Here is a 16,755-nt window from a genome sequence, read left to right as displayed (position 1 = left end):
CTATATCAGGTTAATTCATGAAGACATTAGTCTCATCTCCACTCAGATGAGTCTGAGACTTTTAACTGTTATGCCTAAATTTTCACCCTTTCTGAAAATCACCAGTTTGTGAAGTTAGTTTTATTACTGACTTCTTCAAATAATTGTTGGACACAACCTGTTTTCATCACTCTTGAATTTGTGTCTTTTCCCACATCTGGGTTTAAAGACTCAGGTTTCCCTTCTCTTTTCAGCTATGATGTTTCTTCCCATCACATCTGGTATTGCTCAGTCACAGACCGTGCAGGATTCAGTCTCATGAAAGGCAGGTGTAGAAGTTCCTTCACACCCTGAACACCCTGATCACTACTGAATTGCCCCATTCACTAACTACAGAACATTTTGTATGCACTTGCTATTCTGTAGTCACATTCTGTTCTGCCTCATGGCTGGCTTAGAAAGTAAGTTTGAACCATATCAGCCTGGTAGAAAAAAAAAAAAGTAAAGAGAAATAAATAAGGAAAACAAGACAAATGAGAACATCCAATAAACCAACTCAGGATTTTAAAAAATAACTTCACACAGTGACCCTTCTTTCTCACTAAGGTACTAATAAATAACCTGCACTGGCACTCAGACCGTCCCTCCAGAAGTATCTTCTCTGCACTGATGTTCCCAATGTTCCCACTCTAATTGCCCTTCTGCCTTCAGGTGATAATATATTTGCCAGTTTGCTGGAACTGTGCTTTTGTTAACTTTATTAATCCTGCTCTTCCAAAGATGGTTCGTCATATGCAGTAATGAAAATATGCAGTCCATCACCTGCAAGATGATATCTACTTTTCATTCACCCCAAAATATGGATGAAATCACCATATCAGTTCTCCATAATGCCAGTAAAAATGCCTCAGTGCTACACTCTCTAACTCAGAGAACTGTCTTTTTCTTTCATATTAATGCTAATGGTTTCTCTCTTAGGGATAAACACCTTAGCAATTTTCTCCTAAATGCAAGCACTGAAGCAATCTTCATTGTTAACTGCCTCTAAAAGCCCCAACTGCATTTGGTTTACCATGCACTGTATAATACTTTCCCCCCCTCTTCATTGGTATGCAAGAAAGAATAAAGCCAATTTTCACCTTTTATCACAAATGCATCATAAATGGTAAAGAGAAAGAATTAATAGCTTGGTAATTACATTTTAGTAAACAGCAGAGGGAAAAAAAAAAAGACAACCCACTAGTGAAGAGGTAATGACTGCAGCTGCAAGCAAGGGCTCGCCAGGGATTCAAATAAACTCTTGTCAGCTTACATGGGGATTGCAGACTTGCTGTCTTTCCCAGTGAGGCTTGTGCAGCCTTGCAGAAGGGAAGCAGGAGGCTGTGGAGTCAGACACCTCATTGCTCTGATAAATGGCTGCAAATGATATTCTGGCTTGCATATATATTCTCTCATGATTACTTCCATAACAAGTGTGCTTACCTTAAAAATTCCACAACATAGGTATTTCTCTCTCCTCCCCGGTGCCCTAGTCATCACCAGAGCTATAATTTGAGCTAAGAATCTGAAAAGGGGGGTGGGAGGAAGCCAACAACCTGCAGAGTGGCTATTTTAGACTTTTGTAGCATTTAATCAATTGTGCTCTCATTTCTGCCACTGAAATTTAGCTCAGTGTTTATCTGAGGGATGTGCTCTTTGGGGACTACATAAATCTTCACCAATATGAATACAAAATAGATATGCTTTTGTATTGCTTAGAAGGTTAAAATTTGGTATGACTTTGTGGCACAAAAGGAGTAAGTTGTCACATCTCTGTATCTTCCAGCATGAAAGAGATCCCACTGTTCTTTTTTCTTTGCATTTGCACAGATATTTCTGGTGCAGGTGGGATGACTAGGTAGCATTAACTGCGCAGTTAACATGTTAACTGGATTGGCATGTATATATGTACAGCCCTGCAACACTACTCTCAGTGACCTTCTGGATGCTTCCAGAAGGAACACAGCCTTAGCTGAAACAACAGCAACGTGTGTCACCACTGTGAGCAGTTCACAAAATGCCTCTAAGGTACCTTCACATTAAATGCAGCTATCCCACACTAAGAGATGTTCAGCAGGGCCAATTCCTCTCTAACAATTCAAACAAATGTCTTTTTTATGGAGTCATTCATCATTTCGTACATTCAACATACACTGAAGATTCCATCCAGATCCATTACTACAATATCTAGGCTTTAAAGTCAACCTGGAGTAGTTTAACTGAAGCTAATTCACTTCTGGTGGGGTAAATGATACCCATTTTCAGATCTATAGCCTCTGTGTCTGCCTATAAAACTGGGGAATAGTTTTAATTTATTTAGGAAAAAGCTGTGATACAAAGATAGAGCTCGAAAACTGTAGGTCATGAGGTATCTAGGTTAGATCAATAGATCCTGAAAGATGCTGAGTAGCTTATTAGATATGATGAGACTGCCCAACACAAGGACGCAACTCATCTGCGATTCTGAAAGTTAGTGGGGTCTGATTTCTTCAGCTTGCTCCAAGGTGTTAGTCAGGTGGTACCTGAAAGTAAGGAGGAGATCTGATTTCTTATAGAGGTACAACCACCACAGCACTACTAAGCGTTTGGGTTTTGTCTTTTTAAAATAAAAGTTTGCTCCCTGACATGGTTTGTTGCACATCATCCTGCTGCTTTGATAATGACATGGAAGTCCCGTGGCAACAATTTATTCTCCTCAGCCATTAGGCACAAAATAAAAGCAGGCACAAAAAATCTATGCAAGCTGTGCAAGATTTCTTCTGTGGAAATAAGAAAAATATATACCTGAAATATATCCAGTTTAAAAAAGAAAACAGAAAAAGTTCCATATTTTCACTAATTATTTTCTTGAATTTCTATTTTGGTCTTCATTTCTTCTTTTAAAAATCTGGATAAATGCAATAACATCCCTCAAATTATAAAGGAGAGGTAAAAAGCAATGTAGTTCAAAATTTACTGAGGGTTACATTTTCTGTTTTCTCTGTTTTTTGTTTGTTTGGGGGGTTTTTGTTTGGTTTTGGTTTTTTTTTTGGGGGGGGGGAGGGGTGTGTATTTTTTTTTGTTTCTTTCTTTGTTTGTTTCTTTGTTTGTTTTTTTGTTGGTGAGGGGCAGATGATAATTCCAGGTTCCTGGGCAAAACTATTGGAACTTCAGCTGTCAAAGATGTCTTTTGTTTTTTAGGCTTTTCCATCCACCTCCTGCAACTGCAAAATGAAAATAACATCTTCAGAAAGCCTCTTCTTGCCAGATGTCTCATGCAGTTTTGCAATTCAAAATGATTCAGATAAGACAATGTAACTTTTTGCTCTCTTCTATTGTTTTTGCCTGGAGACACCACCTTTCAATGTATTGGTGAGTATCCAGCAGCTACAGAACAACGTAAGAGACAAATAAATTTTGTTAAATTACTTTTTTGTGGGACAACCCACTTTTCTTGAGAAGCATTAACAGCCCACTCTGCAAAAGACCCTTCTCTTTGTCATTTGTTATTGTCAGGTCAAATGGCACCAGGCGGTGCTGTTACACATGTTAGTTTTCTCAGCATGGAACCCAAGTTTTTAGTCCTGGAAATGCCTTTATGATGTGAATTTTATGCAAATCGGTACAGGTAGAAAACAGATTTATGTTCACTGGACTCCCTGGTCTGCATAGACCTGCTTGGTAACAAGTAGCTCTTGATAGACAAACCTCTGTAAAATGGAATTCCTAGTGAGGTTATCTAGGACAGACAAATATATATAAAGAAATCAGGACACATATAGAGCATGTTCAATGTCTGCTGGAAATAACTTCAAAGGGCTTCGGTGCCATTCAATAGTGGAAAGAAAAAGTATACAATACAGTTTGTAATGTTAGAAGAAACAGCAGGTTTACATATTCACATCTTGTGGAGGACCTGGATGAATTTTAATTATGTGGGATGTGTTTATATAGGTGTTCTCCATATGTACACCAGAACACCAAAAAAACCCCAAAAAACCAAACCAAACCAAACCAAAACAAAACCAATGAAATAATAAAAGGAAAGATCTGGAAAGAAGAAAAAAGTATTTTTCTAATTTAATCAGAAGTTGTAATTTTTTTTCTTTTAAATGTTATTTTTTTTTAAAAGGTCATAATTCATTCAGCAGTATCACTATATATTTGTCTATTTTTGAAGTTCTTCATTAAAGAAAGACAAAGAACAGCAAAAGAGAAAGCATTTTAAGACAAAAGAGAAGAATTTATTGAGAAAGAATAGACAACACTGGAAAGTATTCCTCCACCTGCAATATGGAACTACTAGCATTCACTTTACTGAAGTGGAATGATAGAGAGGGGCAGGAGATCAGTATCACTAGACTCAATAAACCCTGATGTTCACCCTAAACGCCTGCAGCATCTTATTGCACTTGTTTGTCAGAAAGATAAATGCAGACCTAGAAATACAAACTGATTCATCCTTTATTGCACCATGATTCATTCATTGATGGAGATGGGAAAGGAAGTTTGGAATCTTAGTTGTTAGTTCCCTGTTCTTGCTAAAGTAATTCACTCTTTTTTTTACAGTATATGCCTAGATCTTTTCCCACTGAAGTAAAAAAAAATATTTTTTCCCATAATTTGAAGAAAATTGGAGTCAAGTCTGCAATTTCTTCTAATTTTTACTGGAACTGTTTTTTCACTCCGCATCTGTGCCAAATAAATGTTTCTTTAAAATCTGTCGATTCCCAAATAAAATCACTTGGGCATGGGAGAGATTTTAATTCTTCCTAGAAAGTACAGAATAACTTGTCTTGAGAATCCACCAAATTTTCAGTGCTATGGTTTAACATTCTAAGTATGTCACTATTAGCCTGTGAAATAGTAACACATAAAGAAAATAAAATTAATGTTCTTCACCTAATACACTGTGTTAATGGTTGCTACTTAGTTCAACACCACTATGCTTTAAAAATAAAATGGATTTCATTTACTCACTACAGTACCTAACAGAAATTGCACTAAAATTATTTTCTCATTAAAAGAACATGCTGTAAAGGCCCGTTAAAATATAATTACTGCCAAAAAGGCATTTTGCATTTTCTTGAGATAAGCTGCAGTAGTGTAGTTTGAAATTTGACTTCATTGATTCAAGATTAGAGCAGCATGTTTAGATAATAAGCAGAAGGATCTCAGATAACAGCCTGAGTGAGTCATCGGACTATAGTGTTTAGTCTGAGAAAGTGTGTTTATCTGAAGGGCTCTTGGGATTAATATGGTTCCTCTTCAAAGCTTGAAGCAGGGGGCAAAAATCATAGTCCGGGAGGTTGGCAGGATAAACATGTTCGGTGATTTGCTAGCAATTTGAGAGATGGATTTCACTACAGAGCGCACTGTTGTTGTCAGGTTGAAAAGTGTCTGCCTGGAAATGAATTCATGTGCACACAGCTCCAGACAAAGGAAAATCTCCCTGAAATGGCATGCCATCACATTTTAAGGCCAATTTTTCAAGTCTCTGACTCACACCTGGGAAATATACTGGTGCACTAAGTTTATCATAAAAAGCTCACGTTTTAACAAGCAAAAATTGGTGCAATAATCTTGCAATGTACTGTCTCACTGACAGGTAGAGAAATCCATTTTTCTGCATATTTACCTGCTTCATGTCTGAAAACAAGTTTACCTCTTCTACATAGGGTCATCTCAGATTGTTTTTCAGTGATGGGTATGCTGTTTGATGCTCTTTTAACGTTCAGCGTGAGGTCTAAACTGGGAGGTTGGGTAATGTGTCATCAGGAGGAAAGCTGTGGCAAGAATAAAAGCTCCTGTGTCAGTCAAGGGTTTATAAATACAGCAGGAGAGATAACTGCTGTGTATGCTCCACAAGGAGGAATTCAAACTGGGCTCCAGAAGTAGCAACATATTTTTAAGATAGAAGAGAGAGTGAGAAAGTGTAAATGAGAGAACAGAAGGTTTCTATAACTCTGTGTGGAGGCTTTTTGTGCATGGTTGGAGCAGCTGGGGGTTGTCAGTCTCTGAGAATAATTGTGAAGGGAACTGAACACAAAATAAAGGACTTGAGGTCTGAATGTCCTTCTGTTTGCACCCACGAGTCTCCTGGAAGTCAAAGAGTTTACACCAGTTTAAATCAAATATATGTAAAAGTAGATGAGGTTTGTAAGACATTGTTGGATAAGAGAAAGGAAACCCAAAACTACCTCCTTCCCAACACTTCTCCCAACCCTAAGGGAAGGAGAGAGGCACATGGGTGAGTTTCAAGGGAGAGTTACTCAAGAGATCTCCCACGAACAAGGTTGAACAAGGAAGTTCAAGCCATTTTTATGGGTAATAGTCTGCAGTCATATTTCCATTAAGTGTTTATTTATTATTTACTCTATATGCCAAAATGTAGCTAGCCTAGAGGGTTAAAAGCTTACTAAGTGAAAATCCTCCTGAAGCTGAAGCTCACATTTATTCTCTGTTTGTTTTTACTTGCTTTTTGGTTTTGCTTTAATTGAAATGTAAACACAAAAAGAAAATTTTTGGTTTAAGAAAACTTACAGAAAAAGAAAAGCCAAAGGCATCATTGATAGCTTCTACTGGCAGCAAATGTGAAGCTAATGATATGTGTCTTCTAGATTCAGTCGTGCCATTGAAAAAGAAAATCAACGTCAACTTTGTGTTACTTTCCTTTTCACCACATACCATGTTTTCAAGCTTTAGGAACTGCTCAAGTAACAGTTTATGACAATTCAGCTACGAGGAGCTACATCAGTAATACCTGCTCTTGAAACTCTCTGAGGTAAATTTAACCTTATTCTGTCTGAAGTTGATGGCGGTGAGCAGAGACAGGCTACCCTGCTGGCAGGTGTAGCGGGTGGTGAAAAGCAGGGCTAGTGAGTTCAGTGAAGTGTAACTACTTACACTAGCCCTACATAGATTAAGAATGTGGCTCTTATTGTATCTTCAGTGGGAAAATTATATCAGAAGAGCATTAGAGGACAACTGATGATGTAGGAAATATGTATCCAGAGTTCACGGAACATCAGTCTGCTTCCTGAGAGGAGCAATCTGTTGTATTTAATAGTGTCCACGTATATGCATGAGAAGAAAAAGATCAATAACTAGATGAGCAAGACTAACATTTTTTTCAAGTTTCTGGTTTTGACTTCGAATGTTTCTTAGATGTAGAAAGTTGAGAACCAGATATATCTTTCAGAAGCACCATCTATGTTTTTAGTGCTCCAAACTGTACCTATCAGTTAAAATATGAAGGATTTAATCCAGTTTCAGCTATGAAATCAGATGTGGACTTTTAACTCTGGACTTGACAATAGGGAATTATATTAATTATTAATAAATTGTGATATTTGGTCAGTGTTGAAGTGCTCAATTAATGCATCAGTACAGCAGGGAAAAGAGATGCCTATTTGGTGAAACAAGTTGTCTAGAACAGCAAAATACATTAACTTCAGTTGGTTTCTCTATCAACTTATTTTATTTCCCATATAGGGAAGAATTACTATTTTAGCTCCTTGATCTTCTGAAGTGATTAAAGTCATTATTCAAAGTTGATGATGAAGTATTTATGAGTGCGAGGACACCCAGAGAGAAATGAGATTTCCACTTTGTGATAGCAGCTGTAACATCGTCTCTGCTTTAACATGAAGCTCGGTGAGGTACCACCACCAGCATAGCTGGAAACTTTGGATTTTCATCCTGCATCACTAAAGTCACAGTAGGATTTCATCTTGAACTTCAGTGACAGTAACATCAAGCCCTCTGTGAGGAAGGAGGCTATTTTAGCTGTTGACTTCAATGGGAGTTGGATTAGGTCTTGATTTATTCTGGAGGTGTGTAGTGCAGGTAGAAAGGCAGCAAATTCAAAGACATCTGCAACGACAAGCAGCTGAATCTACGATACTAAGAATGGACAATATCTGAAAAAATAGGGATGTAGCAAAGTGGGAAGAGCTTCCTAACAGAGAAATACTAAGACATGTTTCAGTAATGACAGTCTGCACTGGAAGACCAGGGAAATTTAAAGCAGAGATTTTTTCTTATCAGTTCAACTTGGATCTTGAGGTAGAATAGCTGTGTCCAGGCTGTACAATGTGTGGGGCTGAAGTATTGCAGAGTGTGGAGATCTATTACCACAGGTCTCTGCTTGCTCCAAAATCTCTGAAATGATAATGAAATCACATTTCATTACATGGTCATTACATGCCATGGGCCTCTAATGTTATGGATATTTTAGTCCCTTCTTGAAACAAAACTTAAAACTCTTCAGTCTTTCTGTACTATCGTTCTCACCAGGTTTCACTGTTTGTGTTATTCTGATTTCTGTTCTTACCTTACAACTGTCAGTTCTGCTAAAATTCATAATATTGGCAATAAATCCCTCTCCCCTCTAAAAAATGAGGGTTTTTTTTCTAGTTTTTTATATGATTAAAGATGAAAAATAATGTAAAAATCATATCATTTTGTGGAGAATTTTTCCTAAGAAGTGAACATGACTGGCAAAAATAAGCTTTGTTCAAATTGGAAGACATCATATTTTCAGCTACTTAAAAGGCCAATGCATGGGGATATTTTTTCTTTCTTCCTGAATCTGAAAAAAATAATTCAAAGGGATTGAAAATTGGGCTCCAATTTTGTTTTTTTTCTTCATTTAAAAGAAGCTGACAGAAATGAAATACCATTTAAAAATATTTTTTCTAAGTAAAATAAAAAAAAAAATAGAGGCTTTGATTTTGGTGGGGGTTTAGAAAGAGAAAGAAACTCTCGATATCTGATTCTATAATTTTGTTACCAACAACATAAACTTTCATCTTTCTAATAGCAAAACAAATGCAAAAAAAATCAAAGTAGAAGAAATTACTCCTCTTGGTTTTTACAATGCATTTCTCTCAACCCAAAGCATGCTATCTGTTCTTGGTTCATTCATTGTCCATTCTTTGCTTTGATTTTAAGCTGCTTTATTCCCTTTGTATAAATAATATTTGCATTACTGATGCATATTTAGGATCAGGTAGTTCATCTGAGATCTGCACAGATCTGTAAACAGGAGCATAACACAAGGAGCTCTGTACCTACTGTACCCTCTTCCATGATTTGCAAAGTTTATCTTCTGTGCTCTCTCAGAGACTCCACAGCAAATTAAGAACGGAAATTAAGAATGAAAATTAAGAAATCCTGTATAATATTTTGCTCCTCTTTCCATTAGCAAAAAGCTGGACACATAAACTGTGATTTATCACTCCTCTTCAGCTCTGGGTAAGAAATTATTTTACTTTTTAGCATATTAACTATGAAAAATAGGACTAAAGTGTATTTAGGAGTAGAAAGAAGTAGATGTAGACATTGAACAATATTAAGTGATAAGACAGGTGGTCTCTAACATTAAAACCTTATGAGAATAAACAGCTGGAGATATAATTCCCCTAATGATTGTGTACTAATAACAACATAGGACTGAATTACTAGGCTGAGACTTCCTGAGTGAGCAAAGATGTTGTTGCTTCTTCTCCAACAGAAGTACAGCTATTTTCAGACATATTGAGTACAAACCATGATGTTCCTTCTCTTCCCCAGCCATATCATTGCTGAAGTTATGCTAGGACTATTATGCATAAGGAACCTCTTGGGCCTGTTATAATAATAAATTCTAGGTCAATTAAATTCATGGCTTTGGAGACATGCCTTGAAATTTAGCTTAAATTTTCTCAAGAATCAAACACTTTTACAGGAGACTCAGCAGCAAGTCACCGCTTAAGTGCTGAGACTGTGTAATTTTGGGTCAAGGAAGAATAATTCAGGGCATCTTTTGTTTCCTGAATCTGGGTTGAGTTCACTTTGAAATTGGTCTACATTTCATTCACATGTAAAACCCATGCCACAATCCCCCTGAATTTCATTCAGCTTGTATAACTTGAAGCCATTCTAATTCCTGGCAGCAGACTGCTTTTTCCACCATTTGTAGTTCCTAGCTTGGTGCACTCAAATGTTGCTGAGATCAAGGTTTCCAGGCTTATATGATCTCAATTTTTTTTGGCTTGTTTGTTTTAAGGATCTGCCATCCTTGCTGGCTGACTCATTCCTGTACAAGGTGCACATGCACTATGGAAACTCATGAAACTATTAAAGCCTTCAAACAGTACCTGACACATACCTTAGGAAAAGATCAACCAGCTGCAACATTTTGATTAAACAATAAAAACATATTGAGATGGAAAGGGGGTGAACTGAGTCAGGTAGAAGGAATTCTTGAATTTAACTTCTTCTTTTGACTTGCTGTATGTGAAACTTAATTCCCTGACTGATGCTCACCCATGCATATACACAGTATATGTACACTATGTGTTATTTTAAGTGTTAAGATCTTTTCCTTATGGGTTAGTATTTGATGTTTCAATATAAAAGTGAGGAGGAGAAGAATAGTTACAAAGTACTTGACCTACAAGTAGATCAGAAAATTACTGTAATATATAGAAAAGCAGGAATGATAAACACCTAAGACAAACCAACATCATTTATTCATTCCATGATTGTGATAGATGTTTCTGCATATGAGAGAAAAAGAAGCAAACCGCTTTTTATCTTCTACTCGATTAAATTTATCTGTCTCTCCTGGTCAGATTTTGAAGTTATACTGTACCACTGAAGCACTCCTTTAATCTTCTCCTTTGTTAATTCCTCAATGTTTTTCTGCCACTGCTACCTTTATGTTTGAATAGGGAAGCTTGCTTCTATCTCTGTGACCCATATATCTGAGGTTAAAATCTTTGGGTTTATCTCTGACTGAATAGTTCACATTGGGAAACTACTCACCTGTCCAGCAGTGTCTAGAATGTCCAAATAGGCTGGTTCATCATCAATTCGGACTTGAGTTTTATAGGCATCCTCTGAAAAACACAGTGCAGTATGGCTAAGCATTGGAGTGGCTCAGAGAATGAAAATGAAATAGCTTTGCTAGTTTGGGGCAGGCTTTTCGAAAGCTGTCCAGTCTTTGCTTTCTTTTGAGTCAAAAAACCCACTTTCTGAATCACTGCAAAATATTAGCAAAAGGAAGTTATCTAGTCTTTTCTATTACAGTACCTCAAAATATTAAAAAAGTAATTTTTCCTCTCTTAAAAGGATAGCACAGACCACAGATGGTGTTTAAGTCACAAAGCTTCAGAGGTGTTGGGCTGGTGCTATGCAGCAGAGTCGTTTTTACTTACCATAATCGCACTTAGAATCATAAAATCATAGAATGGTTTGGGTTGGAAGGGACCTTAAAGATCATCAAGTTCCAACCCCCTGGCCGTGGGCAGGGACACCTCCCACTAGACTAGGTTGCTCAAAGCCCCATCCAGCCTGGCCTTAAACACTTCCACAGAGCTTTTCCAGCAAATAATTTCAAGTTAAAGATTGTCTAAATTATTGGGAAAATGTCCCTGTGGCTTAAGAGGGCCTCTGGCTCAGATATATCAGAGCAATTAATTAGACCTCTGTATATCTCTGGAGAGGACACAAATGAATTTTTTAAAATAAATTCTGTAATCAGTGTCCTCACACTCATCATGGCTGGCAGTGGAGGAGGAAAAAACTGTGCTTGGTGGACCATTCCCTTAGCTCATGATTTTGTCAACCTAACTTTGGAAGGAGAAAAGCAAAAAAGATGAACTACTATTTGCATGAATATTTTTCCTCACCTTTCAATTTCATTCCCCCCTCAACATTTGCACTTTCTTCCTAGGATTAAACAGAGCCTAGACACCAGGCCATGTTTATACTTGAAACAGTCTTGGAAATTATCCGCATTGTTTAATTAAACAATAGTGCATAGTAGCCTGAGTGTTTTTGGTGACTGATGTTATGCTTTGGCTGTGCATTGAAGTGTGAAGACCGGACAAGTGCATCTAATGCATTTGAGAGTTGTCATTAATCATCATGAGCACATGGCTGGCACCATACAAAGACTCAACCCTGCAAGCCCAGGCAGCAAGAGACCCTCAGGACTAGGCTCTCAGTGATGATTGAGATAATATTGAGATTATAATATGGGATTATATTGCAGGTAGCTGGAATTCTCAAGACAGTCTAATTTGTAGCCTTTATATCTTGCATCGTATGACACTTTATAAAAGCATATAAAAACTTAGCTTCTACTTCCACAGAGAAAAAAACTAAAACATTTGGGTATGAAGGATTCTGGATGGCCTTAATTCAGTCCACTCTTGCACAGTCAGTGGCAGGCTATCTTTAATGACATAATCACATACAGTAATTTCCATGACTCTCCTGCTTCTTTTAGGCTTCAGTTCAGCAAATTACATGCCTTGCTTTAAATAAATACCTAATCCCATTGATATTAGAATGACTCAGAGGCTTAATTAACTGTATGATACATTGCCTTGCTGAGAAAGCCAGAGGACTCCAACCAACATATGTTTCAGTCAATAGATCTCTTTTTAGGGATTGCTGAATAAGAAACTCCATGCCAAAAGGGACCATATAGAGTGAATTAGGCTACTTACACTTTCAATAGTCTATTATGGCATGACAATGATGTGTGCAGTAGACTTTTTTTCCTTTTTATTTTAACAAAAAAAATGAAAAACAAAATATGATAATATGTAAAATCAAATATGGCATTTCCTTAATATGAATTCTATTAATGCTATAAAGTATTATTAATATATTTCCATGCAGATAACCATTTGCATTACATTCATGCATACATAATTAAGATATGACTTGCATAAATTAGCTTGCACTCCTGGCTCTGCAGCTAGGTAGTCCAAAGCCACTATACCACAGTCCTCTTTCTCTCTTCATTTAGACCAATATGAGTTTTTATGCAGGAGCTTTAAAACAGTTAATGCAGAGCAATTTTTATATACTTAAATTCAGCTTGGATAAAAATGAAGCTGGAACCCAGGTAACTCCTGTCTTATTTTTAAAAGAAATTAAGTAGGAGTTCAGAGTTAGTTATAACTAAAAGACCCACTGGCCTCTGAATATCACAGCCTTCAGTAAGTATGTAAGATCTAATACCCTGCTCAGTTATTCTAGGTGTAGCCCCATATCATGCCCCAGTAATAAATAAAGTTTCAACTGTTAAAAGCTGGAGCAAGGCTATGTTTATAAGCCTTTTACTTTGCAAAGATAACAGTGAATGTACAAACCTATTTTCATTTATTTTGTTTTTCTCAAACTACTGGCCTTAAAATACTTTACAAAGGTGTACCAGAATCACTGTCCCATTTTTGTTCTTAATATACATTAACTTCTTTTACTGGTGTTAGTAGAACGTATTGAACATTGACCAAACACATGAATCTAAATGGTTTTCTTGGCAAAGCATATATTTGGAACATGGTTTTTACTTGTAGGATTTGCCTTTACCCCAAGTAATGTAGGGATGAAACAGAAAGGAGATAGGATTTTCATTTGTAATATTCTCTGTCTGCACATGTGCAAAAAACCAGGACAGTACAGATAATTTAGAAAAGTTTAAAAATATCCTCAGCTGAGGTAGGATAAGCAGAGCTACTCTCAACATGTATTTGAATAGAAAATAGATGGGAGATTTAATGCCTACTTTTCTTAAGGCACTTGTTTAAAAGGAAATCCTAAAGCCCACACTTATTAAGGGAATTGCTATCTTGAGCCAGCACCCTCACACCAGAGACCAGATCATAACACCCACTAACGACTTATCAGCCTCTTAATTCTCAAGCACAACGAGCCTGTTGAAAGATACTCTCTTTACATTTACCCTATGTATTCACTGGGCTTCTGGGCTACTAGGTCATCATTTTTTTCCAGTACAGGAGGCAGAAGAAAGCTGCATAAACTGAAAAACATGTTTCACCATCTTGTATGGACTGAAAAGACAAGCTAAGAGTGGAAGACCTGTACCATTTAGTTCTGGTCTACAATTAATACTTTTAAACTGGGATTTCATAGATTCATAGATTGGTCCAGGCTGGAAGGGACCTCCAAAGGTCATCTAGTCCGACGTCCCCGCAGTCAGCAGGGACACCCCCAACTAGACGAAGTTGCCCAGGGCCTCGTCGAGCTTCACCTTGAATATCTCAAGGGAAGGGGCCTCAACCACCTCCCTGGGCAACCTGTTCCAGTGTTCCACCACCCTCATAGTAAAGAACTTTTTCCTAATATCCAATCTAAATCTCCCCTTCTCCAGCTTAAAACCATTGCCCCTCATCCTGTCACTGCCGGCCTTTGTAAACGGACTCTCCCCAGCCTTCCTGTAGGCCCCCCTCAGGTACCGGAAGGCCGCTATTAGGTCTCCCCGGAGCCTCCTCTTCTGCAGGGTGAACAACCCCAGCTTCCTCAGCCTGTCTCAGGAACATTCATCTCATTCATCTCATTTCATCTCAGGAAGCAATGGAAATAATGCTGAGGCGTTATATAGACAAATATCTTTCTTTAATTCAGTTGGACTATGGGACACAGGCATTGACCTGGAGAGAAATAACCTCCTGGAGATCAAGAGTTGGATGTGTCTGTATGTTGGACCCAGTTAACATATTTTTTCTTTATTAGTAGCTACAATGTTAAGCAGAAACCCTGGAGTCTTCAAATGCTTCTTAAAGGATTTCAAAAGAGACTTCTATGTGACTAATCTTTTATAGTCCAGGCAATATAGTACACGTTATGGTCACATTAAGGAAACAGAAACCCTGAGATCTGAGAGGAACATGCTGTTTACACCTGGACAGCGAAGAACAGAAGTGAAGCTATTGCACTGAAATAGCCTCTGAGTGTATATAAAATAAAGCAGGAAAGACTTCATCAGGAGCACAATCAAACTTACTGCCTAATCTATTCTTTTTAAAAATTATTCACATTATTACAAACACTGTCTCGTATATTTACACTATTTGTGATGCTTAAGCATATTACACTGTCTTTCACCTAATTAATTTATAAAGTAATATAATGCTCCCTTGAAAATTAATTGGGTGCTGCTAAGCCACGTGTATCTGGATTTTACATCCTACAGCTCTAAGGAATCATATTTCTTAAAAGGCCGAACTCTTGTTGCCATTTCAGTAGAGTGTTAAGATAAGGTACAAAAAAAGAGATGAGAATAATAATCAGGTATCAGACAATAAATTAGACAATAAATATATATCTTAAGTTAAGTATTATTCTTTTTCTGTGAGGATAACTGTAAGGTCCCAGCTTTTGGTTTAGGTAAAAAGCAGCATAAAAGTAGGGTATTATAAAAGAAAATTGTGGATGGTGTTTATTGATATTGCTGTGAGATATCACCATTATACAAACATGGCATGCAAGAATGAGCATTTTGTAGGTATCAAAAAGAAAAAATAAATAAAACTCCTGCATCCTTTCAAACCATATAATACATTAATATGTGAACTAGATAGTTAAAATATCTTGTAAAACTTAACTTTTAAAGATAATTATTATTTTTTTTTTCTGTATAGAATATGGGCTTCTTTAATAATTTCATTTCTTACAAAAATGAAAAATAAAAGTGGATAAAAATTTTTTCTTAGAATATTATGCCACTTGGCTTGAATTATTACTGACTGTTTACTGTTTTCCAGAGTGGGAAAAAAAACAAATAGATCTCCAACTGTTTTCTGAATGGCACCTATTCTTTTTTATTATTAATTCTTTCCTACTTTATTTAATATCTGATTTAAATGAAGAAAAAGTACTTTTTTCAAAAGGCACTTTTTACCTTTTTTTTCTTAATTTTTTGATTGTCCTTTGCAGTATTACGAAAGAAAAGGAAAAGTTCTTCCTTAAAACTTTTTTTACCTGACATTTTTTAATAAAATGAATACATCCTTTTTTTTCAGCTTTCCTTTTTTATAGAACATCATTCTGCAGAAAGAAGTACAATAATTAATGCAAGGTAGTGTTGCGATCAGTTATCTTAACACTGGAGAAGCTAGATTCATAAAAAATATATCAAAGCACTTTTTCAGCTATGAGCAGGTAACTGCTTCACGACAAATAGATTTGGATGGTGTACAATTTAAAGGGGAGTTGGAATGGGCTTTTTATCTGCATTGCAGACATGTTCCAGTTCCTGAAATATAGGTCAGCTGCTTCTTTCTTCCATTTGTTAATTCTGCTTATATTCCTTCTAAATAAATAGTCTCTCTTCTTCTCTGTCTTATACACTACCAATTGCAGTTAAAACTAATCAGATTCTCACATATGTGTGAGCCAAAATATATTTTATTTGTCTAAGGAGGTGCCAAACCAGCAGAAGGAAGTCCAAGCCCAGTCAGCCACACCTGTAATTCCGCCTCTTGTTGTTCTCCCTGTATGCCAAAGAGACAGCAGGAGACCCATCTTTTGGTATGCTTAGATTTTCTGATACGTATGCATTTTAATCCAGAGATGTTCCTGAGTGTAGGATGATTGCAAGTCCTTGACTGGTTGGATTTTATTTACAACAAGGAATTTTTAAGTAAAGAGAGTGGATGAACAGGGACTTAAATCACTGTACTAACTACTACATGTAAATTTCTATTTGAGATAAAAATACGCATGTCATAGGAATTGCCCATCAAAATACATTGGTTTCACATTTTCCCTTAGCATATAATTATTTTCCTGGAGTATGAGTGTTTTATAATTTTGGTGAGCATTGCTATCAGCATTTTGCAGACAAGGACACCAAGTCACAGAGGTTGCCTTCCTATGAGCTATGCACACATGATAAGCAATGAATGGCTTACAATACTAGAACTGACAGATTTGATTGCCTTGTATTCTGTG

The 16,755-nt window shown here is 36.8% G+C and overlaps 1 protein-coding gene across 1 annotated transcript in view; it reads right to left on the bottom strand.

Moving 5' to 3' along the window:
• Nucleotides 1-16,755, bottom strand: part of RIT2 (Ras like without CAAX 2) — a 191,534-nt gene that overhangs the window by 102,977 nt on the left and 71,802 nt on the right. The window contains exon 3 of the mRNA XM_074166404.1: nucleotides 10,810-10,883. Coding sequence (XP_074022505.1) covers nucleotides 10,810-10,883 — 74 coding nt within the window. The remainder of the gene's footprint in view (nucleotides 1-10,809; nucleotides 10,884-16,755) is intronic.

This window comes from Numenius arquata, chromosome Z (assembly GCF_964106895.1).
Source record: "Numenius arquata chromosome Z, bNumArq3.hap1.1, whole genome shotgun sequence".
Taxonomy (NCBI): domain Eukaryota; kingdom Metazoa; phylum Chordata; class Aves; order Charadriiformes; family Scolopacidae; genus Numenius; species Numenius arquata.
This window is presented reverse-complemented; position numbering and strand designations above follow the sequence as displayed.